Source organism: Cricetulus griseus, chromosome 2, assembly GCF_003668045.3.
Source record: "Cricetulus griseus strain 17A/GY chromosome 2, alternate assembly CriGri-PICRH-1.0, whole genome shotgun sequence".
Classification (NCBI taxonomy): Eukaryota; Metazoa; Chordata; class Mammalia; order Rodentia; family Cricetidae; genus Cricetulus; species Cricetulus griseus.
The window spans coordinates 171796822-171823772 of NC_048595.1; the positions used below are offsets into that span (position 1 = coordinate 171796822).

The 26951-nt window shown below is 41.2% G+C and overlaps 1 protein-coding gene across 3 annotated transcripts in view; it reads left to right on the top strand.

Annotated features, from left to right (window-relative positions):
• Positions 1-2670: 2670 nt before the first annotated feature.
• The window catches only part of Spire1 (spire type actin nucleation factor 1), a 115862-nt gene continuing 91581 nt past the window's right edge, over positions 2671-26951 (top strand). The window contains exons 1-2 of one of the 3 annotated variants that reach the window (XM_027402697.2): positions 2671-3122; positions 22534-22568. In XM_027402697.2, the coding sequence (XP_027258498.1) occupies positions 2834-3122; positions 22534-22568 (324 nt within the window). In that variant the 5' untranslated portion in view covers positions 2671-2833. The remainder of the gene's footprint in view (positions 3123-22533; positions 22569-26951) is intronic. The other 2 variants (XM_027402695.2, XM_027402696.2) reach the window with 2 other exon arrangements.

The window sequence follows — 26951 nt, forward strand, 5'->3', positions numbered from 1 at the left end:
TTAGCAGTCACTTGCAAGAGAATCTCATGGTGGTGAATGAGGGGCTCATCAAAATTGCAAAAGATAATGAAAACCTCTCTACAGAAAATGTCCAACGTTCAATTACAACCTTAGTAGATACATATTAGAATATGGACATGATTTTAAGGGTTTCTCCTCTTACTCGTTCTGTATAGAAAAGGAGTGTCAAACAATGTTCTAGCTGTCACCTTGCTTCAACTTAATTACATGTATGCTCACAATAGGCAGAACATTTACTTTATATTATATATCAGAATTTGTACCTAAAACAAAACAAAAACTCAAACCTCTGTGTTTAATATTCTAGTGATTTGTGGTTATTTTCCCTTCAAAATGTTTACATTTTTAAAAATCTTACTTAGGAAATGAAAACAATCCTAGGGTTGCAAATTAGCTTTTAAAAATTAAAAAAAAATATTCAACATGGGGATTGTGGGTAGAGCTAAGTTGTTAGAGTTTTTGCCTAGCATGCAGGAACCCTGGGTTTGACCCTGCATAAATCAAGCATGGGTACACAGTCAAGACTTATCCTTGGCTCCAGAGGGAATTAGAAACCAGCCTGTACCATATAAAATTCTAATGTGGGCTTCAGAGATGGCTCAGTGGTTTAGAGCACTGACTGCTCTTCCAGAGGACCTGGGTTTCATTCCCAGCACCCACATGACAGCTCACAACTGTCTGTAAGTCCAGGATCCAACACCCTCACACAGACATACAGTCAAAACACCTATAAAATAAAAATAATTTAAAATATTATAAAATTTGTATTTTAAGAAAAATTTTGCTTACCTCTACCTTTCTCCTCCTTCCCTCATTGTTACAGTTATTTGAATGTTTATTTACTACCCTATTGGAGTGAATGGCTCATGGACTCCTTTGATTAATCCATTCAACATGTTTTGAGCCTTGCAGTACTCCATAAGGCCAGAAGATGGTGATGGTGTCCATAAAAGTGGCCCATTTGTTTTCCTGCTTTGTTCAAAGAATTTTAAGCTCTTCTCTATTTTCAAAAGCCACACAGAATCCAGACTTTTAAAATAGCAACATTTTGGAATGTTAGTATATTAGTATGCTATTACATAATAATATCATAGTAATTCTAGTATTACTATGTATTAGTCTCACACACAAGGATGAGAAAGGTCTTTTTGTGAGCTTTATCATACATAAATGCTGCATTAATTTTTTATACAGTTTTTTTTGTGTATTATGTATGTGCAGAGACCAACTGTGGGGTGGGTTCTCTCCTTCAACTTTATGGCCATCAGGCTTGGCAGCAAAGTCCTTTCACTTGCTGAGCCATCTCTCTGGACCTAAATACTTTGTTTTTACATTTGAGATTATGAACTAATAATTAAGTGATTCTACTTGAAGGTTTTTTTACATCTCTTGAAGTGAAAACAAAAGGTGCCCATGGAGCTTTCTTCCTCATCGACTCTCCATTTCTTACCTTTAATGACTTCCTGCTTTTCTTTCAATTCCTGCTGTCTGCATGGTGGCATTTTATACATTACCAAACCATTATGATTTATAGTATAAGATTAAGTGTAGCATGCAGTTTCCCACAGTCTACATAAAATGGTACCTACCATGATTGTCTTACTTGGTTGATGCTGCAACTGTAGGGATTTCGAAGACTAGCATGGATGGAACACGTTAAAATCAACCAATGGATGGACATTTTGTTTAAGAATTATTGCACACTTGAATGGGTTCAGGGATGTCCCTATGGATAATTGCCCTTAGTTTTGTCTCTGACACCAAATGACAGATTGGGTTAACTGGTCTAGGGTGATCATGGTTACCAGAGACTACCTCAGGAAGGCTGTTGTAACATTGTAAATTAATCTGAAAGGCCGGTTGTTTTAATGAACCCCTGAGCACCGTGCACCGCACCCCAGGCCCTGATCTAGGCTTTCGGAGAATTCAGCAAGTCCAAGATCGCTGTCCTCATTGAATGTGTGAGTGGAGAGAATACCCAGACACAAGGAACCTGAGAAGTAGCCGGAAATAATGGAGTATATCTTGCAACCTCACTCAGGAAGTCAAGGCTGAAGAATAACGAGTTCAAGGCCAGTCTGGGTCACCCGGAGAGACTGTTTCAAAAATAAATGCATATATAAATATATCTAAAAATTAATTTTGCAAACGTGCAAGGGATAATATGTGTCCAGTGGTTAGGAGAAATGGCGACGAGGTTCGAGGGGCCAAGGGAACCTGCGCTCTCAGACCAAATCCGGGAGGCCCGGGGCAGCCAGAGGCGAGGGCGATTCTCATGACCGTTTCTTTTTAGTAAGTGGCCTCAGATTGAATTCAAGATCTTAAATAGACTACGAGCTAGCCCAGGGGGGAGGAACCGGGTGACAGCGACTTGGAGGCCACACACCAGAACAGTCTGCGCGCACAGAACCCACGGAACCCACAGCCCAGGCCAAGCCTTAGCCCCTCGCCGCACGTCACTCACTCCCGGGGCGACGCCCCCAGGCCGTGCTCGACGCTCGGCCGCGCGTCACTCACACTGGGAACGACGCCCCCGGGCCTCGCGCAGCGCTCGGCCGCGCGTCCCCCTAAACGAAGCGAGGAGGGGCGGGGCGGGGCGGGGCGGGGCGAGCGGACGCCATCGCCGTGCTACCGGCCGGCGGCGTGCTGGCCAGCGCCGAGCGCCGCGGGTCCCGCCTAGTCCCCGCGGCGGCGCGCGGCCGGCCTGGGCGGCGGCGGCCCGAGGATGCGGAGGCGGCGGCTCGCGGAGACGATGCTCTGGCGCTGAGGAGAACCGGCAGGCGAGGGCCGGCCGCGCAGCGACGTGGGCCCCATGGCGCAGCCCTCCAGCCCGGGCGGCGAAGGGCCGCAGTTCGGCGCGACCGGGGACTCGCGGGACGCGCTGAGCCTGGAGGAGATCCTGCGGCTCTACAACCAGCCCATCAACGAGGAGCAGGCGTGGGCCGTGTGCTTCCAGTGCTGCGGCTCGCTGCGCGCTACCGCCGCCCGCCGCCAGCCCCACCGCCGCGTGCGCTCGGCCGCGCAGATCCGCGTCTGGAGGGACGGCGCCGTCACCCTGGCACCAGCCGCCGGCGAAGAGGGAGAGCCGCCCCCCGCCTCCGGTGAGGTCGCGGCCGGACATCCCCGGCAGAGCGGGAGCCGGAGGGTGGTCCCGGGAGGGCGAGCGGGCGAGCAGGCGGGCGGGGCTGCGGGGACCCGGGCTCCGGGGACGCTGTGTGCGTGTCCGCCGGCCTCGGCTGTTTACCGGTGGCTGCACTGGGGTGAGGGCTCAGAAGAGGCTCGAGAGAGGTCCTGTCAGGAAGATTACCTCTTTGCGAAACGACCAGTCCCCTCGTAGCATTTTTTGAATTTGTCACTAGTCCTTGGGAATACCAGGGAAGCCACTGATCCCCGAGAATTCTATTTTGCAGAGGAATGGAATAAATAAATGGTGACTCTGGGCACTGAGGGTGAAAATGTGCTGTGATGAAAAGTACAAGCTTATTTAATTTTTTTTAAAAAGTAGATAGGGTGTTTAGATAAAATTGCCTTTAGTTAGTATTCGTACATTCTTCGTGACTTGTCACCTAAACAGTGACACACAACCAGGAGCTTACTCACATGCTTTATTGATGGTAAGACTGGTAATAGGTTTCCCCTATCTGGTTTTATCTAATTCATTCTTTGAGAAGCAAGTCTATTAAAAACATAGCAAAACAATCCACCTTCACCTTTAGAAAGTTGATGAAAGTGTCAAAATGCTTAAGGTGGAAAATGTAATTATAATAGTCTGTAAAGTGACATTTAGTGAAAATCCTTTTTCTAAATTCAGCATTATCAGCCCTACCAGAATGTTCTCTCGTTTTTTTTTTTTTTTAGTTAAAGTAAGCATAGTTATATTAATTTAAAGCCAGCCTTGTGATGTATTCAAAACCTCAGTGTTGCACTATTTTCGGAATACCGTGTGACGTTTTGATACACGTGTACCTTGAATGATATTTAAAGCTGGCTTTTTAATAATTCTTTTGAATCTCTTTTTTTTCTTCCCCCTTCAAACATTCATTTGATCTGTTGCTTGATTTTAGACTTGGCCTTAGCAGATTACAATTTCAGTTGTAGTTTATTTATAAGATGCCACCAAAAGATAATTTTCTCAAAACAACGAGGCTCTGTCTTGGTCCTGAACTGTTTGAAGAGGAAAAGAGTGTGTGCCACCTCTCTTGAGAAGAGTCGTTGGTTGTATTGAAAGAACAGGGCTGGTTGTATGGTGTATCAAGAACAGTTGAGGAACTTGATCCCAGAAGTGTTTTGACTGATTGATTCTTTGGGGTGATTTCTTGTAACTCCTGTTGGAACATCAAAATGAATGAATTTTTGCATTATGGATATGCCTATAATACACTTTGGAGAAAACAGTAAGTAGATATTTCCTAGAAACTCTTAACAGTTTTTTAAAACTAACTTTCAAAATTTTTTATTTATTAATGTGTGTGCATGGTGAGTGTGGGGACACTGGCCAACATATATATGCAGGTCAGAGTACAATATTGTGGCACCTGTTCTCTAACCTTTCAATGGGTTCAGGAGGTCAGATTTGGATTGCCAGGTTTGTGAGATAAGCTCTTTCCTCACTGAGCCATCTCACTGACCCTCTATTTTATTTTTATTTTTACATTCTTTGGGACCAAGTCTCCTGTACTCTGGCAGAAGCTGTTCTTGAACTCTTGGTTCTTCGGCTTTCATCTCCTAAATGCTAGGATCATTGGCACTGGCCACCACATTATACTTTGTTAGGGATTTATAACCATCTGCTTTCTCTTATTTCAGTTCCTGATCTCTGCTACCAGATACAAAAAGAACCTAATCAGAGTAGTTGGTAGTCTGGAGCATCTCATGGCCTGTTGGTTAAAATACTTAGGGATGAAAGGAAGGGAAAGAATAGAATACAAATATATGAGAAGATTTTAAAAATATATTAAAGGTTTTCTGTTTTCAAATGTTATATTAGTTTATTTTCTCCTGGGATTTAAGAGTAGGTCCCTGGTTGTGGAAAATATATGTCTTTAAACATTTAATCTTGATTTTTCTTTAAGACAGGGGTCTCTTGTAGCCTGAGTAGCTCTCAAATACTCCATGAAACAGAGGCTGCCTTTGAATTCTTGATCTTCCTGTCTACAACTTCACAAGTCCAAGTGCTGGGATTACCAATGTATGCCATCATGTCCAACTTTAAATCTAGTTTTTAATAAGTGATTTCTAATGCCTATTGGTTGCCTGCCCTAGACTCTCAGAACAAAAAGTGATTAGTAGTTTGATACTGGGTAAATTTCTGTAAGTCTTTTTAAAAAAGATTTATTTATTTATTTTATGTACATTGGTATTTTGCCTGCACATGTATGTCTGTGTGAGGGTACCAGATCCTCTGGAACTGGAGTTTCAGACAGTTGTGAGCTGCCATGTGGGTGCTGGGAATTGAAACCCAGGTCCTCTAGAAGAACTGCTGAGCCATCTCTCCAGTCCAAGGATTCTTGTTTTATTTTGTGTTTTTAGAAATGAAACAGGGTTATCCAGTACACTTTAAGGGGTATCAGTCTGGGTAGTAATAAAACACTGTTTGCTTGCTTTTTTTTTTTTTTCTTTTTTCTTTGATACAGGGTGTCCCTTTGTAGCCCTGGGTGGCCTTGAACTCACAGAGATTTGCCTGCCTCTGCTGAGATTAAAGGCTTGAGCCACTGTAGTCCACTTCAGGACCTCATTTTCTAACCAGGCTGGTGGCCTGTAACTCACCCTGAATAGCCCATGCTGACCTTTAACTTGTGACAATCCTCCTGCTCCCCAAGTGCTGGGATTCCAGCCATGAGCTTCATCCCAGCTCATTTATTTTCCAAGTAGAGGTTTAGAGAAGTCCAATGACATGTTCAAAGTCAAACTGGTAAACTCTCTGACTCACTCCCAGGTCTAAGCCTAGCAGCTTTGTGAGGTGACAGATTTTGTTTGACTCCTCCCATTTGAGTTGAATGACATCAGGAAATTCCCCCTGGTCTCTGGTGTCCAGGATCAGTGGGGAGTCAGTTATCTCTCTTTTTTTTCTTTTTAAATATGGACATTGTATTCGGTAATATGTAAAACTACTAACTGATTCGTTCTTCCTCAGTCTTGTCTTCTCACATCACCAGTGTCTTTTTGTTTAGCGGTTTTAACTCTTCGTTAAAAGTTGGGACAGATGTTTCTTAATCTCAACACCATTGACATTTTAGGCCAAATAATTCCCTCTTGTGGGCTTTGTTGTGTGCCACCTTTCTCTTTGCAGTATCTCAGGACTCTACAACTGGGTGACAATAACCCCCTTTTTTCCCCACTGTGACAAAAAAGATACGTTTTTTAATGATTTATTTTTATTTTATCTGCCTTGGTGTTTTGCCTGCATGTGTGAAGGTGTCAGACCTGCTGGACAAGTTACAGACAGTTGTGAGCTGCCATGTGGGTGCTGGGATTTGAACCCAGGTACTCTGGAAGAGCAGCCTGTGCTTTTAACCATTGAGCTATCTATTCAGCCCTGACAATAAAAGATGCTGATTTACTTATTTTGAGATAAGGTCTCTCTATGTAGCTGTGACTTTCCTGAAACTCCCTATGTAGACCATGCTGACCTTGAACTCATCAAGATTCTCATGCTTCTGACTCCCAAGTGCTAGGATTAAAGACCTGTGCCAGGATGTTTTGCATTAAAGATCTTTAGGTGCTAGGCAGTCTTTGGACCAGGGACTGGAGAGATGGCTCAGTGATTTTGAGCATTTGTTCATGCAGAGGATCTGGGTTATATTCCCAGCGCCTACATGGGGGCTCAGAAACATCTAAAACTCCAGTTCCAGGGGGTCTGATACCCTTTCCTGACCTCTAAGGACAACACACACACACACACACACACACACACACACACACACACACACACACACCAGCAAAATTCTCATACACATAAAATAAATAAATTTAAGAAAAATATTTAATTAAGAAAAAAAAAAAGGTCTATAGACATTGTCAACTCCACCATGCAAAGTAGTCCTGGCTGAGAAGTATTGGTGGCAGTTGATGTGTGATACCCAGGATGGTGGCTGTTACTCTTAAGTCAGAATCCTTCACCTGCCACTGTTCATGCTGCTGTTGAGATGATTGAAGGAGTGTAGCTGGTCTTGACTATCAGTATTCCTCCCTTGGATTGCATCAGGAGAAAGAGCACCTCCAGGCTTTTCTAAATTAGTTTGGGACTGAGTACAGTAGAGCATTCCCGGTTGTACTTCTGACTTTACTTGGGTTGTGACCATGTTCATTATAATCTCAAAGGAAAAGAAAAACCTTGTCAACAACAGCAACAAAAAACCCAGTCTTATTCCAGGCATTCCAGTAACTATTTTTTGTGTATTTACCTCACTGTACTATAAGTACAGTGTATGAGATAGTTTAAAAAAAAAAAACCTAGACATAAAAGGTTTTTGTTTTGTTTTGTTTTTCCTTTTGCCTATGTAGTTTCTGTTTATCTTTTTGCTCTTTTTGATGTTTGTGTGGAAACAATGTCCAACAATAAACAGAATTTTATTTTGCTGAGTTATTTAAAAAATGAAAGAAATAAAGAGTTGCAACTGGTGAAATTTAGGTAATAGCCTCCCTCTTTGGAGATTGAAATGTTTATTTGTCTGAGATGTCACAAAGAAATGTTAATAGTGTCATATTAGAGATTGGACTGCTGCATGATCCCGCCAGCCTTTAAGAATTTAAATACCCATTAAACAGCTGTCAGTTATTTCAGCTTTGCTTCCAAAATTTTGATATGCCTTTAGTTTTAGATGTATAAAGAGCATTTTAAGAATTGTGGCCCATCTTGATTTGAAATAACCTGAAGGGTGGTAGCAAGATAGATTTTCCTGGGGGTAACAATGAGGGCTTGTGTGCATCCTAATGAGGGGATCCCTTGAGGATGGTTTTGGTATAGGGAACATTCAGGCTTTGTTTGGGATGTGAAAAGAGGGTATGATCAGTCAGGCTTCTCAGCAAGGTTCACGCCAATGTGAGGACAGTGGTCTATTTGATTCTAAAGAAAGTGTTTGTGGAAAGGTGAACACAGTGAAAACGGCTTCAGAATGTTTTAGTCCACTCTTGCTGTGTGTCTTGAGTGTTCATAGCCTGATCGCTATCAGCTGTCGGTGTAAGAGTATATGTGTACGAGTCCAGGGTAGATGTCTTGGAGTCAGTGGTGGCAGAACAGATTGCCAAAATACATTATTGATTACGAGAATAGGTAAGAATTGTCTTTGTTTCATGTGCCAAACTAGTTCAATTTAAGAGACATGTCTTGAATTTATATTATGTGCAGGCAGTATTCTAGTTTCTAGTGCAGTATAAACATAGTTGTAAGAAGAAAAAAAAGTGTAAATACAGTGATGAATTTACCAAGAAGTTAATACTGCTTAAATGTCAAGCCTCTTACTCATCTAGTCTCTTCCCAGGCACCTGGGAAGGTTTAACCACATGTTCAAATGCTCATTTGCAAAATGAAACATAGCTGAATAAAATTGCTCTCACCATTAACTTCAGTTTACTCCTCAAATACTGTGTTGGATTATCAGGAAATAGGCACAGCATTCTGGGGAGAAATTTGGGAATGCTACATTGTAATTTTCTGTGTTTCTGCCTATGCAAAGGAATGTAAATAGTTTCATCATATTCAGATATTGATACTTAAGTTTGGACTCTGTTAAAAAATGATTAGCTTAAGAGTATTCACTGAACAAAAGAAAGAAGAAAACCTACATACATATATCAGTGATTGTATGCTGATAGGCTACTTTAATTCTGCATGCATTGGTGACTCACATTATCTGAAATCCTAGCATTCAGGAGGCAGAGACAGGAGGATTGCCAAAGGTTCAAGAACAGCCTAGGCTACATTGTTAGAGCATGCCCAGAGAATGGAACACAGCAGGCCAGTCAATCATGCTGTTTTGTCACGTCAGAAGCGTGGTGTCACAGCTTCTGTGGTGTAGAAACAGTTCCCACCTGTCTCCTGTATCAGCACCATTAAAGCTGTGTTTAGGGCTGGGCAGTTGCACACCTTTAGTCTCAGCACTCAGGAGGCAGAGGCCCTTGAAGCTCTAGTTCTAGGCCATCCCATCTACATAGCAAATTCCAGGCCAGCCTGGGCTACTTAGAGAGAGCCTGAAATAAAATGAACAAACAAGAAAAGAAAAAAGTATCGAACAGGAAGTGCATCTTGTATTTACATACCAAGCCCCAGTCTCTTCCGATCTGTGGGAATTTTCACAAGCTTGGCTCTCCCTTGTGTTTTTAATGACTAGACAGGGCTGTAGGTTTGGGGGGGGAAGAATACCAGAGCCGTGAAGTCTTATCTCCTACCATTATATTTGCTCACATGATATCCCATGTAACATTGATGGTAGTTCTGGTAGTTGGGCAAGACAGTGTTTACCAAGTTATTTGTGCACTAAGTTATTTTTACCTTTCTATATGATTGTTTAAGAATGACACTTAAAAAATAAATATAATTTTTTTGGATTGTTTATGAGTCATACCCACCCAGAGCCTTTCTCATGCTGGGCATTCACTCTACCACTAAGCACTCATCCATATCCAAAACCTCAGTCTTCAACTTTAGTTCAGATTTGTTTACATTTAGTTGCTTACTGAAATTTAGATTTTATAAACAATTGTTTTCTACCTCTCCTATATTAATTGCCTTACTGTTTTTTTATTTTATTCTTTTTCAAAACAGGGACTCTCTGTGTAACAGCTCTGGCTGTCCTGGAACTCAATAAACCAGGCTGGGCTAGAACTCATAAAAAAGATCCACCTCCCTCTGACTCTTGAGTGCTGGGATTAAAGGCATATGCAACCACTGCCAGGCTGATTTTTGATTATTTTGAAAAACTTAATAACTTTCTACTTTTATTATAATAATGATGCAAAGATGTGTTGGCATTCTTTTATGTTGCATTTGTTTACCTCTGTGAAGCTGGGTTACTTTGCCTGTCTAAAACACCTGATTGGTCTAATAGTAGCAAGGCCAGCAAGGATAGGTGGGGCTGGCAAGCAGAGAGAATAAGTAGGAGGGGAAATCTGGGAAGAGAGATCAAGGAGTGAGAGGAGGAGAAGGAGAGGAGGACATCAGGGGCCAGCCACCCAGTTATGCAGCAAGCCACAGAGTAACAAGTAAAAAAAGGCATGCAGACCAGGTTGGCCTCGAACTCAGAGATTCGCCTGCCTCTGCCTCCCCAGTGCTAGGGTCAAAGGTGTGCCCTACCACCTCTTGGCTCCTTTCCTCCTAATCCTTTTCTTGCATTCTCCTTGCTCTTTCTTAAATTCATGGCCTTTTTCTTTGTTGTTACATACATACATATTGCTAAATGCATAAATACAACCTGCTCAGTCTGTTTAATGTTACCTGTATGTATATGATCTCTGACCACTGAGTTTGAATGGCCAACTGGGGGACTCTCCTCTTGAGAAGGCCATTTCTCTTGCCTTTAACACTCCCCAGTTGCCTGAAGTTCTTCGTCTAGTGTTGAGGCCTGAAAGCTCCCCTCCGTGCTAGCATGTACATTGATGTCCTTGTTGTTGACCTTGAACTTGTGACCTTTCTGCCTTTACTTGAATGCTGGATTATGCAGTGCTTGGGGATCAAACCCTAGGCTCTTGAGCATGTCAAGCAAGCACTTTACCACCTGAGTTATATCCTCAGCTTTGTCCTAATTTTAAGGCAAATTTTAATTAAAATGTAATCTACAGAAAAGTATGTAACAATGTGAACACAGTTGTGTGCATGCAACCAGAACTCAGATGACAAAACAGAACTTTTCTAGCATCTGGAAAAGTCTGCCCTGTACACCCTTGTAGTCAGCATTGTCAGAACTGCAGATGCCTAAGTTGTGCCTGCTTTCCAACTCTCATGGAGAGATCCAGAGAAAATATATTTTCTTGTCTGACTTCTCTTGTCTGACTCACTGAACTTTGTGAAATCAACCCAGAGTATTGCATGTAGTTGTAGTTGGTTCATATTTAGTGTCTCATTCCTTTATATGACTGTGCCGTTGATTCATTCCACTCTTCATTGACATTTGGGATTCAGATACCCAATATCATGAATAATGCTGCTATTGAACTTGTCTTTTGGCAAATAGATGTAGCATTTGTGTTGAGTAACATGCCTGAAAGGGCAGTTGTTCCTTATTTGTGTGTTTAACATTATAGTAGATACTGTATGCTAGCTAAAGTTTTCCAAAGTGATTGTACCTCACAAACTTAAGAGTTATTTATTCTATATGTGTGAGTATTTTGTCTGCATATACGTCTGTGCACCTTATGCAGGTAGTATGGATGCCAGAAGAGGGTGTTTGTTTCTCTGGAACTGGAGATAGTTGTGAGCCACCGCATGGGTGCTGGGAATTGAACTCAGGTACCCTGAAAGAGCAGCTTGTGCTCTTTTTTTTAAAGGACTTTCTAAGATTTATTTATTGTATGTATATGCATGGGATGTACACTTTTATGCCAGAAGAGAGCCTCAGATTCCACTATAGATGGTTGTGAGCTACCATGTGGTTGATGGGAATTGAATTCAGGACTTCTGGAAGAGCAACCGGTGAGTGCCCTTAACCTCTGAGCCATCTCCATCCCTCAGCTCGTGTGCATAACCACCGAGCCATCATCTCTCTAGCTTATCTCACAAAACTTTTAAAATTAAAACCATTATGGGACAAGCAGGTGATTACATAAATAATGAATATTTCAAAATAGTTCAATGAAATGATGGTTGGTGAGATAGCTCAGTGGGTAAGTGACCTACTGGCAATCCTGAAGATCTGAGTTTGATCCCTGGAAACCATAGAGGCAGAGAGAACGAACTCCACAAAGTTGTCTTCTGATCTAGAATGCTGTGGCACATGGACACCCACCCCTCCTGTTGTACACATCCACATGCTATAATAATTCTTCAGAAAGTGTCAAGGCAGGGCATGGTGATACATGCCTTTAATCCCAGCAGTTTGGAGGTATAGGGAAGCAGATCTCTGTGAGATGGATGCCAGAGATGGATGCCAGCGGGGCTACCTAACATATTTCAGGCTAGTCAGGACTACATAGTAAGACCCCATTTCAAACAAAAAGAAAATGTCTCAGTTTTGAAGAGACCAGGGAGCCATGACAAATAAATGATATGTGTATCCTCGAATAGGAAAAGGACAGTGGTGGGAAAACTGAAGAAATCTTAATTAAAAAAAAAAAAATCATTCCAGAGGCAAAGGCAGAGGCAGATTGATCTCTGAATTTGAGATCATCTTATTTCACATAGGGAATTCCAGGACCGCCAGAGCTACATAGTGAGACCCAGAAATGATAACATTTGTAAGGTAATGGATATAGGTATTTGATCTTCTAGAATGCATTGAAATATCACTTTACAGTTCACAAATATATATAGTTTTATTTGTCCATTTAACACTTACATGGAGGGATTATAGTCTTAATAATAATAACATCAGGGGCTATATTTAGCTTCTGAAAACTAAATCTTACATGTTTCACACTGCTTGTGCTAACACTTTTTCCATTTTTTATTTAGAACTATTGTCTTCTCATACTCACCACTTTTTCTACTACACCCAGTATGCTTCCTCAGTATGTTGTGTTTCTGAGAGATAATGATGAGTACAGTTGGCAAGTGATGGCAGCGTGTAATCAGCCAAGCACATGGGCTGTCTGGCTGGATTGGGCTTCTTAGGTTTTCAGTGAAAACCCAAGTATTTATTATGTTAGTGGAATCCCTGTTAAAGGCTTTCATTTGCTCATTTCATCAGTATTTGCATGTGCTAGATGTTGAAGGTGCTAGAGGAGCAGAGTGCACCTGCACATAGATGCTCACAGATGCTTAAGCTGTGTACAATACAGTGCAGTAATTCAGAAGGCTAGAGACTCCTAGAAACTGAGTCTCATGATGGTTAACAAGCAAGTTGTACATGGGAAACTGAGCTCGGAAGCTGTGAAGGATGAAGTGTGAAGTGTCCACAAAGACAGAAGTATGTATGTAGAAAGGTCTAGAAATGTGGAAGGATATCATATAGTATCCAAAGGCCAAGGCATTACATGTGTAGACACCTAAGTGTGAAATTTGATGTGCCGCCCATTTCCCATGCTAGAAGCAATCACTGCTTACTAATATGTCATGACTTTTTTGCTGCTAAATTTATAAGCAGCCTCTTGAGTTCTCAACAGGGTGCTTCAGGCAGCCACTACAATTATCTGGACTTGGCATGTGAGGTTAAACCCGTTTGTCTGCTTTGTGGTGGGTGTTCACTGTGCCTGGAGCATAGGATGTGTGTGGGAGTGGTGGGAGTGAGACAAGCTGGAAAGGCATGTTTATTGGAGCCACACTATTGTTTGTGTCTATAGATTGGATGGGCAGTGGAGAGCATGTAAGGAATTTAAACTGGAAAATGGATAAACAGATTATTATTTTTAGAAAGATACACAGGCTTTGTAGAAAGTACTTGCCTTATGGTATGCCTGTGATCCCAGCACTTGGGAAGCTGAGACAGAAGGATTATTTGAGTTTGAGGCTAACCTGGGATACATATTGAGTACCAGGCCAACCAGGGTTACCAGCAAGACCTAGTCAAACAAAACAAAAGAATAGCTATACATCTTCTATAGAATGTAATTGGACAGACACTAGTTGGCATTTCATGCTGTCTTAGGTATTAGTAGCATTTGAGCTGATAAACCATTCGCAGTATTTCACCTTCAGACCAGAGATGATGATGATTTGAACTAGAGCAGTAAGAATAGAAAGTCAGGTTGGTGTTTTAGAAAATGGACCATGAAATGGCATGGCTCTTTTGTTTTGATATGTAGGTGGAAGAAGAAGGAACCCTGGAAGGCTCTCAGACTCCTACCTGGGGGATGGGGAAGGCAGGAGGAGCAGGTTAGGGTGGGAAGATGATGATTTGTTCTGCATGGAAATTAAGGTGGTGTGCAGCATATTTTCCAGGTGGAGTCATGTTAGTTTCCACCAAGTTTCCTTGCTTTTTCAGATTCGTGCAAATCACCTTTGATGTCCCCTGCCAGCACAGGACTGCATCAGACTGCAAAAGATGTGATTTAGATTCTTGGTTCTGAGGCTTAATGTGTAGCTAAAGCCTCTGGTAAATCAGTTGGCCTTTCTGGTTCTGGTTTTTGTTTTTGTTTTTTGTAAAAATGGGAGTTGTTTGTCCAGCTTGTAAGACTGTGCATGAGGATATGTTGTCAGCTCAGACACATGGTACAGAGGTATTTTCCTGTCTTTTTATGAAAAGCATTTCAAGATCCTTTGACTGAAGATTGGTAAATTCTAAAACAATATCAACTTTATATTTTAAAGTCCATGTTATTGACAAAATGTGGATGTAGATATTTGTAGTTACCCTAGGTCTGTGAACAGGTCATTTGAATAGACTTATGAGCTAGGGAGAATTTCTTCAGACTGTTGGAAAAAGCTAGTATCTGACACCATTCACAGTTCAGCATAATTTCCATGAGTAAGACCTATCTAGAGGAGGCAACTCTATCCAGACAGAGCATGTTGACTAATGGTGTCGTCACTGTGGCTAATGATGCTCACTGTTTGATTATGGGCCATTTGCAGAGGGACCCATTTAAGTCCTTTCAACCAGATTTGAATTGGGCTGATTTTCTTCTTATTGTGGTTTAATTTTAGGGGGTTCTTCATGTTAGGTCTTTGATGTTAGGTTAATACTTTTTTTTTTTTTTTGGATGAAGTGAGATAAGGATCTTTCTTAATTTCTCCTCTAAGTGGATATCCCCATGACCCTCTGTTCCTTCTTCATTAGCTGGCCTTGGTAGAGACACAAATAACTTTTCATGCATATATTCTTGAATTTAGCTTCTTTCCAACTGACTGTTAGTTGTTTGTTGACCAATTATTCTAGCTTAAGTCCTCTTCGAAGTAGAGGAGGTCTTCTTTACATTGATAATAAGACTGTGCAGATATAGTTCTTAATTTCTGTAGCATTGCATTTAAGATATGGTTTAAATGAGACATTTGGACTATTGCCTTATGTATATAGAATTAAGTCTTAGAAAATTGACCATTCATTAGCATAGTGGCTCTCAGGCTCTCATATTCTTTGGTTTGTGCTTATTTCATTCTGTCTATCTTTAGAGAACGTAGGCACTCCAGGGCTGAATACTAGTGATTTCCATGCTAGGCTGGATAACATAGTGAGACTTAAGACAGAACAAAAACTTACTTAGTCTTTTCTTTATTAATATAATAAAGTGTGTAAGTAGAAAATGAAAGAAGAGTTATTTCTTGCTGATAAGCATAGTTAAACAGCTAAAATGTGTGTGTGGGTTGTTTTGTTTTATTTATTTTTCCTTTTTCCTCTTTCACTACTGGGGATTAAACCCAAGAACTTGCACTTACTAGGCATGTACCACTGAGCTACACCCCCAAGCCAACCCAGATAGTTTTGGTAGCTTCATTAATTCATGCCTTCCTCTGCTCCTCTTTCTTCTGCTTCCCTCTTCACTGCTTCCTCCGCTCTCTTCTTCCTTTTTCTTTCTTCTTCTTTTGAGCCAGGGTGTTACTATGTAGTCCCAGCTAGCCTCAAACTGGCAATCCCCCTGGCATCTTGTTTTTGGGTGCTGGGGTTAAAGCTGTACACAGAGAAACTCTATCTGGAAAAAAACAAAACAAAAAGAAACTTAGCAGCCTTCTATTCTTGATAGAGAATTAGTAAGAAAGAGTTAAGTGGAAAACCAGACATGGTGGTGCACAGCTTTATCCCAGACCCCAGCACTATTCAGGAGGCAGAGGCAGGCAGATCTCTCTGAGTTGAAGGCCACTGGTATTCATAGGGAACTCTAGACCAGCTAAGGCTAAATAGTGAGATCCTGAAAGGGGGAAGAAGGGAGGAAGGGTGAGAGGAGAGGCGAGGAGAGGAGAGAGAGACAGACAGAGAGAGAGAGAGAGAGAGAGAGAGAGAGAGAGAGAGAGAGAGAGAGAGAGAGATGGAAATGGGTAGCTAAGTTGTGCTGTGTCTAAAGAGCGGTAGAAAAGTACCAGAGATAGGTCAGTAAGATGGCTCCCAGGTGAGCGGGTAAAGTCTGGTTGAATTCTCAGAGCCTACATTGTAGAGGGAGATCTCTCTCTCTCTCTCTCTCTCTCTCTCAACACACACACACACACACACACACACACACACACACAGAGTAAATGAATCAATCAATAAATAAGTAAATAATGTTGGTGTTTGGTGTTTTTGTTTTTGTTTGTTTTTTACAAGACAGGGTTTTTCTGTATAGCCCTGGCTGTCCTGGAACTCACTGTATAGACCAGGCTGGCCTTGAACTCAGTGCTGGGATTAAAGGCATGCACTGCCATGCCCAACTAATGTCTGATATATTAATAGGGAACTAAAATATATGATGTTCATGGATTGATCCCAGGTTCTCAGTGGCCGTGATCTTTTAAAAATTCAAGTGTTATTATATTGCAGGAAGTTTTTTAATTGCTAAATTTCAGCCTATTCATTATTCATAATTATGCTTTTTTATTATTAAAAAAGCTAAATCTCAACATCCCCCCTCCCTCAACAGAGTCTTATGTAACCTGTGCTGGCCTGGAATTTGTAACTGTGTAGCCCAGGCTGGCCTGGAACTCAGACAGTCCTATTTCCTCAGCCTTGTACTTAAAGTTAGCTACTATGCTTGTGCTGGGAAATTGTACCCAGTGCCTCATACTCTATAAGCACACATTCTGCCACTGAACTAAATCCCCAATCTCTTCAATTATCTTTTGACTCCTCTTATTTTGACAACCCTGTAGCTGTACCTTGGGCTGCCCATCCCCCTGGGCAGCCTCCTGGCTGGCCTATGCTTGCTCTGTGTCCCTCTGGACAGGACTGACCTGGAAATACAGTCAACTCACTCGCTTTTTGAGACAAGATCTCACTGTGAGGCTATGTAGCCTTGGATGGCCTGGAACTTGCTTGTAGACCAGGCTGGCCTCACTTATAGAATGGCCTGGGTCTCTGTTATCAGCCTGCTTTTCCCAATACAGTCTGTGCCACCTGCCCACCAGGTGTATCTAGGACTCAGGCTCCCACCTGGTTCTCCAATTATTTTTCTTCGTCTTTTGTGCCCCAATAGTATATTACCAGTTGTCACTGTTAAGTTTTGTCTACATTTACTAAAGTGCAAGTACTGTAGGGCAGGGGCCATGTCTGGCTTGTTCTCTGTATATTGATGTTTGTCCTTGGTGTTTAGTAGGTATTCATGCATTTATGGGACAAAAGAAAGGGATGGGCTAGTTGTTAGGGTGCATCTGTGTTGATATCTTTCAGTTTTAGCACAAAAAAGACATCTTTACACATAGTCAGATGTGCCTAAAGTTGGAGTTGAAGCACATAAAAAAAATTTTAGCCATTTAGCTTAAAATTTTTGGAAACTCTGTCTTTTGATGGGTATACCTTGTTTATTTTAAGTCAGCTAATTTGTATTCTACTGATAATTCAGCAAGTACGGTGAGGCTTGTTACTCCAGAGAAAGCTGTCTACCTTCATTTAAAAATAATAATAATCCATATGAAAATGTGTTTTATTTTCTTCTGAAACTACCTTAATTTCTACTGATTGACTGTATAGTTCATCAACATTTATAGTTGTCCTGACTGTCCTGACTGATGTGTGCCTGTGTGTGCGTGTGCCTGTGTGTGCGTGTGCGGGTGCGTGTGCGTGTGCGTGTGCGTGCGTGCGTGCGTGCGTGTGTGTGTGTGTGTGTGTGTGTGTGTGTGTGTGTGTGTGTGTGTGTTATGTAATACCTAATCCTGAACAGCCAGAGTTGAGGCATTCACAGATGTTCTTCCTGAGACTTATAGAGCATATTGGATGAATGGAGTTTTTTTTTTGATCATTTACATTCAAGGTTTAAAATGTCAGTAGAAGGGCTGTGACAGGCTCATCTGGTAAAGGTGCTTGGTAACACATACCTGACTTCTAGCCTAGGATCCATATGCTGGAAGGAGAGAAGCAACTCTTCCCAGTGGAGAGTGGTTCTCTGACTTCCACACATGCTCTGTGGTATGTGTACACACACATACACATGAATACAAATTTAAAAAATTGAGCCGGGCATTGGTGGCGCACGCCTTTAATCTCAGCACTTGGGAGGCAGAGGCAGGTGGATCTCTGTGAGTTCGAGACCAGCCTGGTCTACAACAGCTAGTTCCAGGACAGCCTCCAAAGCCACAGAGAAACCCTGTCTCGAAAAACAAAAAACAAAAACAAACAAACAAATTTAAAAAATTGCAAATGCCTCTTAAAGTGGGTTTTGTTTTTTAAAATAACAGATATTTTCTACCAGGACTACTTTGTTACTTAACTTCATTCGATCCTTTATAGGAAGATATATTTTTCTAATTGGTAGGCCATGAGGGGGTCTTATATTCAGAGCACAGCAGTTCTTATACATTTGAGTTAAAAATATGAGTTTAAGGACTAGAGAGATGGCTCAGCAGTTAAGACCACTGGCTGTTCTTTAAGAGGAGGAACTGGGTTCAGTTCCCAGCACCCACGTGGCAACTCACAACTGTCTGTAACTCCACTTCCAGGGGATCCAACACTGTCACATAGACATAGGCAAAACACCAATGCACATAAAATTAAAAGTAAATTATTAAAAAAATGTGGGTTTACACTGGGTGGTGGTGTCACATGCCTTTAATCTCAGCACTTGGGAGGCAGAGGCAGGTGGATGGATCTCTGTGAGTTTGAGGCCAGCCTGATCTACAGAGCATGTTCCAGCACAGCCAGAGCTACACAGAGAAACCCTGTCTTGAAAAACAAAACAACAAAAACCAAAACTGTCTTAAATGTAACCTCATGAAATTATTACTCCATTGAAAGAGCTAATTCGCTGTAATTATAATCTGAAGACTTGTTAAGGCCTACTATAGTTTAGGTTATTGAAAACATAGAAGGGAGATCATGGATTTTGGGGTTTGAGAGGAATTCCTTGGATAGATATTGCTTCTCCGAGGCAGAGCCAGCCAGCCCTTGAAGAAAGACTCAAAAATGATGAAGTAAAAATCCCTGACACTAAACAGGTAGACTCCAACTTAAGGTGTTGGGGGAAAGCAGTTTAGGAGCTAGAAGGGCATGCCTGCAATTTCCTCTCCTGACCTTGACAGTAGCAAAGCCATGCTAGCTTGTATGACAAGGCTACGTGAGCCCTGGAATGTCCCTGTAGCCCTCCCACCTGCTGTGTGGGCACGTGAGTATGTGCCAGTCATTTTTTTGACTTCTCTGGATTCCCATGGCTCATCTGCAGAGTGAATGGACTGTGCTGTTATTGCCACCCTTTTAGTTCTGATGACGTGTGATTAGGATTTCCGATTCCTAGGTCAGCACCTGGGTGTGGAGTTGGATGACAGAGTTTTGTAGGTAGTTGGGAATGCTGTGCTCCTAACCTGCATGTGTCCTTGAGGTGCTCAGCAGTTCATGTGGGGTAACCAAGTGCAGTTGGACACCTGACACAAAGATTTGGTATGCTTAGAGAAAAGTAAGTTTAAGAAATCTAATTTCAGTGGCCTATGCTATGCTTTTTAACATCATACAATAAATAATCCCTTAAGCACTCCATTATTTTCAGGTGCACAAAGTTGTTCGCAGCTTCTTATAGTTGTCCTAGCAAGTGTCAGTCAGTCTCCTGAGGGTTCCCGAGGCCACTGAAGAGGGTGGAATAGGCTAATGTGCCTTTGCAAAGTGGGATTTTCCCCATTTTTGGTGTGCAGAGCTGGGTTTTCAAGTTGGGTATTACCTCTAGTTCCAGATCAGCACCCAGAGCTTCCTTGCCTTTTTTCCTTAAGAATTATTTCCTATTGATGATGTGATCCATGTAGTTTTTAATTTTTTTTTTTTTTTTTTGGTTTTTGTTTGTATGTTTGTTTTTCAAGACAGGTTTCTCTGGGTAGCTTTGGAGCCTGTCCTGGAACTTACTCTGTAGACCATGCTGGCCTTTAACTCACAGCGATCCGCCTGCCTCTGCCTCCCAAGTGCTGGAACTAAAGGCATGAGCTACCATTGCCCAGCGATCGGTATGCTTTTAAAGATGTTGCTTTCTTCTGTGTTACAATCTGATGTCCTGTCCTCCTTTTCCTTCCTGGCAGAGTAGAGTGCTCAGGGTTCCTGCAGATACACTCTGTGTTCTGTTTTGAGCTGTTTCTAATTAATGGTGTTCTTAGGTAAACTTAATTACCAATTCTATAGGAGTCTTAACTCTTATAAGTAATCTATCACAGTGTTAGGATCTGAACAGTCTTATGCTTATGTAAATAAAATATATATCACCATATGTGAGTATAATTTTACATTAGCAATAAATTTATGCCATGTATTCATCAAGTCCAACTCACTATATATAAAAGTCTTGTATATACAATTTTTTATTGCTTGTATGTACTTTATTTTTTACAAGACCCATTTTCTATTCTGAGTTTCAGCCACTATTTTATATTACATAGGATTATATTAGGATCCTTCGGTGTTAAGGAACTGTGGGTTTCAACTGTATTTTTTATTTTAAGAATTGAGTGGCATACAGACATGATTATTTTTTTTCATTGATGATGTCAGCATGAACAGCAAGATGGGTGAATCCTTTTTAAGCATTAAAAACGTCAAGCATGATAGAACCACTACTGTGGAACAGGTGTAGATATAGCAGGCTGGGAGAAGTCGGCGTTAATAGGAGAGTAGTACTGGGAGGAAAGGCTGGCGTTAATAGGAGAGTAGTACTGGGAGGAAAGGCTGTGCAGACATATGTGTATAGATCTCAGCCAGTGATGCTTCAGAAGAGAGGTTTGGGCCCATGAGGTGGCTTAATGAGTTAAAGGTGCTTTCCGGCAAGCCCGAGTTCAATCCTCAGGACCTGCATGCTGGAAACACACATTCTCAACACACATGTGCTATGGCACCTGTTTATGCACACACATGTACAAATAAACATTGTAGGGAAAAAAAGACATAGATGGGAAAAATTAAAAGTTTCTACTAGCCAATGTAAAGTTGTCTATTTTTTGTTTAAATAAGTGACTCTTAAAAGTAGCTGCTTTTATTTTCAAAGTATGATTTTGTCCCAAATTGACAGAATATATGGTTGTACCAGTTCTTGGGTATTATATCTCATTGATGAGAGAGAACACTATTGTTGGTATAGCCAGCTGTTGTTGAGTCATAGGGGTGTCTTAGTTAGGGTTTCTATTGTTTCAATGAAACACCATGACCAAAAAGCAAGTTGAGGAGGAAAGGGTTTATCTGGCTTACACTTCCATATTGCTGTTTATCACTGAAGAAGTCAGGACAGGAATTCAAACAGGGCAGAAACCTGGAGGTAGAAGTTGATGCAGAGGCCATGGAGGGTGCTGCTTACTGGCTTGCTCAGTCTGCTTTCTTAAAGAATCCAGGACTGCCAGCCCGGGTATGGCACCACCTGCCATGGTCTGGACCCTCCCCCATTGATCACTAATTGAGAAAATGCTGCATCTCATGAAGGTCTTTACTCAGCTGAGGCTCCTTCCTCTCTGATGACTTTAGCTTGTGTAAAGTTGACACACAAAACCAGCCTGTATGAGGGGTGTCTTTTCTTTTTGTTTTGTTTTGTTTTGATACAGGACCTCACTCTTTAATTCATACTGGCCTGAAACTCTAGATGCTCCTGCCTCAGTCCAAGAGTCAGTCAGTGTCTGTCTGTCTATCTCTGTCTCTCTAACTCTCTCTGTGTGTTGTCTGTTTGTATTTTTAAAGCATCATCTCACCATAGAGGCCTGGATGGCTATGAACTCACTATATAGACCAGCCTGGCCTTGAACTCACAGAGATCCACTTGCCTGTGCCTCTACCTCAGGTTTGTTTTTTGTTTTTGTTTTTTCTTTCCCCCTTCTTGTGATCATAAATGCAATTTTTTTTTCTTTAGAAATTGTTTTTGTGGCTGGAGAGATGGCTCAGTGGTGAAGAACACTGGCTGGTCTTTCAGAGTTCTTGAGTTCAATTCCCAGCAACCACATGGTGGCTCACAACCATCTGTAATGAGATCTGATGCCCTCTTCCGGCCTGCAGGCATACATGCAGACAGAATACTATATGCATAATAAATAAATAAATCTTTCAAAATAATTTCTTTTGGGGGGGCAGTCTCATTAGTCCTAGTTGTCTTGGACCTTCTCTGTACACCAGGCCAACCCAGACTTGCAGTGATCTTCTTTCTCCAGCCTCTTGAATCCTGGAATTATGACTATGCAGCCAGCTTGGTAACTGAATGAACTAACAACTTTGTACATAAACAATCATTTCAGCAATTGTTATATTCATTTGTTTAATATATTTAATTGATGCCTGTAATTGCTTGAATATATATTATTGATGATTTTAAAAGCCCTTAATCATCTGAAAGTAACTTTTTATATTTTTATTACAGGTAAATTGGGATATTCACATTGTACTGAAACAGAGGTAAGAAAAATATATGGCTATTTCTGTAATACAGTCTCGTACTTTTTGGCATGACTTGAGTAGTGAACTCTTGCTGTGGGTTTGTTTCTCTTGTTTTCAGATCATGTTATATTGAGGACAGGCACATATCTTCACTATTCAGGAAGAACATTGTAAAAAAATTCAGTTACCTTGTCCGATTGCCTATAGCTTTAGAAGAAATGGCTTAAACATGGCTTATTTTCTGTATTTGTAAAATGACTTAACATCCTGAGCCCTGAATAAGAATTATTTTAACATTAGTTTTATTTTCTCATAATATGATCTAGAGTGTCATGATAATAACATGCTTGAATGGGAAAGCTTCCACAGGGCTTCTTTAGTAGAACAAAATAAATAAATAAATAAATAAATAAATAAATAAATAAATAAGAAAAATATGGGCATTGTTTCAGTGAGATTAATAATATGAAATGGTTGGGTATTTCTAAAAGTAGGTTCATCATCTTAAAATACCTTTGATAATTTTATTCAGGATTCTCATGTGAAATTTGAGAAGTTTTGTGTGATTGCTTGTGTTCCTTGCAGGGATTTCAAGGATAACATTAGATGCCAGGCTGCGTATATGTATATGTATATGTATATGATATGTTATGTATATGTATATGTATATGTATATGTATATGTATATGTATATGTATATGTATGCCATTCAGTCCCGTAGCAGAGCACCATCCTTAGACTAGAAATTAGCAACATAGTTAATACCTAAATACTTAAGAGATTGTAGTCAGTGATAGAGGTGCATGCCTTTAATCCCAGTACTTGGGAGACAGAGACAGTTGGATCTCAGTGAGTTTGGATTTCAGTGAGTTCCAGGCCAGCCTGGTCTACAGAGCTAGTTCCAGGATAGCCAGAGCTGTTACACAGAGAAACCCTGTCTCCATAAAAAAAAAAAAAAAATTTGTTCAACAGTAGTTGTTTTCTTCCTTAAAAGTGTTATTTATATTAATGCAGGTTTAAGTGGATAAATTAAAGTTAATAAGTATCTGTAAATTTTGTTTTGACTTCTAGCATTGTGTTAGTAGTTTGCAGCAGGTTGTATCAATAAAAGCTCTTTAGCAGGAATATGTTGGGGTTTTTTTCCATTTTTTTAATTTAAATTAGAAATGAGATTGTTTTACATGTCAATTCCAGTTCCTTCTCCCTCCCCTCCTCCCTTGCCCCCCACTAACTCCCTACCTATCCCATCCCCTTTCTGCTCCCCAAGGAGGGTGAGGCCTTCCATGGGGGATCTTCAAAATCTGTCATCATTTGGAGCAGGGCCTAGATCCTCCCAGTGTGTCTAGGCTGAGGGAGTATCCCTCTATGTGGAGTGGGCTCCCAAAGTCCATTCGTGTGCTAGAGATAAATAAATACTGATCCACTACCAGAGGCCCTGTAGATTTCTGAGACCTTCTCACTGACACTCCCGTTCAGGGGGTCTGGATCAGTTCCATGCTGGTTTCCCAGCTATCAATCTGGGGACCAAGAGCTCCCTCTTGTTCAGGTCAGCTGTTTCGGTGGGTTTCACCAGCCTGGTCTTGGTCCCTTTGCTCATCAGGTTTTTGGTTTTTTGTTTTAAAGAGTATCTCTTGGGCTGGAGAGTGCCTGCAAGTGCAGCTTGTTCTGAGAAGTAGAAGTGGAGTTGGGCCAAGAGAGGAAGCCAGAGTGCTGAGGCAGCAATATGGAGCCCCTGCTGGGTGCCATGAAAGCCAGTGCTGAGAGAGTGGGTGCACTGGGCTAGAAGGAGTACTTTTGACAGCCTCTCTTGGTGTCTGAATTGATTTTCTCATGAGTATGAGGCAGAAGCCGTTTGTGCTCTTGCTGGCACAAGGGCCGGGCTAAGAATGTACAGAGCTGGCTGTGTCAGGACTGTGTAAATGTGTCAGATGTGTACCTCCCTGAGCTTATGAGTAGGTGTGGGTGGTGGTGGGAGGGGTGGTCAGTGTCCTCTCCTCCCAGCTTTCTAGAGTGTATCTATGATGGGTCACTGTGAAGGAGGGCTGGATGAAGATGAAGCATGCCTTGATATAGCATCTTGTTAATCTTCCTTGAAAGGGAGTAGGATGGTCCTAATTCCTAAAGCAGGGTCCAGAGGCTCATGAAGGAAAAATAAAATTACCTTTTCTGAGGCTAATAGGAGCCTGGTCAAAGCAATGTAGTCAACATAGGGTTTTAATAACACATAAAAATCATGATGTGAATTACCTTTTAGCTTTTAAATATGAATTTTAGTTTATTCTTTGAGAACTCATAAATTTATACAATGTATTTTGATCATGTTCAATCTGAGTGAGTTTATGGCCAGATAACTGTACCAGGGTACCTGGTTTCCTCCTGTGGAAAGGCCTTAAATTCACTATAAAGTGTTGGTTTCTCTAACATTCATGCCACTATTGCACTCATAATAATAATGGCCATATTCTGACCCATAGGGTTCACAACTGGCTAAAACTGTTGATGGCCACCTCTTGCAGCAGCCTACAGATAGATCACTTTCTGGTACCATTAGAGCTAGCTGTAAGGACAAAGCTTCAAGGTCAGGACTAGCTTGATTTCTCCATGTCCTGTGACCAAAGTGTGTGGTGATTCAGCAATAGGATCTTACCTGCCATGAAGTTTAGGAAGACAAGCAGTATCAATGCCTATATCCTGTACTGTTTGGGGTTATGTCTTTGGAGACATACACACTACCCCCATCAACACACTGATTAATTTTTTGTTTTGTTTTGTTTTGTTGTTTTGAGACCAGGTCTTACAATATAGCCTAGGCTGGCCTTGAATTCACTGTGTAGCCCAGGATGACCTTTAACATGCAGCAATACCCCTGCCTCAGCCTTCTGCATGTTAGGTAGGTAGCAGGGACACACCCTGGGCTAGCTTAGCTGTTTTCTTTTTCTTGTCTTCACTCATGGCCAGTTTTCAGCTTTCACGTGGTTTGTTTTAGGGATGTTTCTTTAAATAAAGACTGGGTTTTCACTGTGTAGCACACACTGGCCTATATAACTCACACTCTTCCTGCATCTACTGTCTGAGTGTTGGGAGTTCAGGTATGTGTCACCATGCCTGGCCTTATCGTGAATATTTAAGTGTTTTTTAATAGCCAATTAAATTTCCCTCATTTTTTTGGTTTTTAATAATTTTTAAATTTTAATTAAAATATAATTACATTATTTCTCTCTTCTTTTTCCTCCTACCAAACCCTTTCATGTTCTCTCCCTTCAACCCTCCCCCTCTCAAATTCATGGTTTGTTACATACATACATGCATGCATATGTATATATAAACACAATTATATAAATACAATCTGCTGAGTCTGTTTTGTGTTATTTCTATGTATATGATTTCAGGACTGACCACTCTGTTTTTGAAGGCATAATTTCCAGTGTTTACGAACACAGCCCTTTGTTAGACCTCCTCATGGTCAGATCCCGTCTCCCTCACAAGTCCCTCCCCATATCTTCATATCCCATGCCTAGCAGCCACCCATCTCTTGCTGTTCTTAATGCTCTAGGGAGACCTGCCCTCTCTCCAGAAGTGGCTCACAGCTCCAACTGGTAACTTATAAACTTATAAATTGCTGACTGACCTGTGCTTGCAGTTGCTTGTGCAGACGGCAGCTCTGACCCAGGATTAGGGACAGCTTTTACTACTGCCATTTTACAAGTTTTCCCACTACCATTATTTAATATATTATGTATGGGTTGGAATCCTTGAAGAAAATTGCTGGACACTTAAAATGACTAGATTGTAACTGAATTTGTAGTGTCCAATCTGAGCATGTTCCATCTATCTTGTATATTAACTACTGCCAATCACAGAGCACTCAGCCTTTCCCTTTGAAGAGAGAATGGCTAAATGAGTTACTAGAGCAGGCTGCTGTTTTCGTGGAGGATTGGCTGTGTTTTAAGTGGAATAGGTTAAACCATTATATAACATGAAGTTAGCTTTTATCATTACTTAGTCTTGATAGAGCTCATTTAATTGGGCATTCATTGATAGTGATTGTAATCTATGCAATAACAGAAAAACCCAAGCTTCACTGAAGGAAACTTAAAAACACTCATGCTTACATTTTAAATATTTATTTTTATTTTAGTTATGTGTATGTATGTGGGTATGTGTATTTGAGTGCAGTGCCCATGAAGTCCAGAGGCAATAGATTCCCTGGAGCTGGAGTTACAGGCTGTTGTGAGCCACCCTGGGCCTCTGTAAGAGTACTTGCTTTAACTTGTAGTACACTTTCCAGTCCCTCATGCTTATATCTATACTCCTATATGCATTTTTAAAAACTACTGAGGGTCCACTGTGGCTGGCATTGATAGAGATATTAATTTTAATAACAAACTTATGAAGCTGACA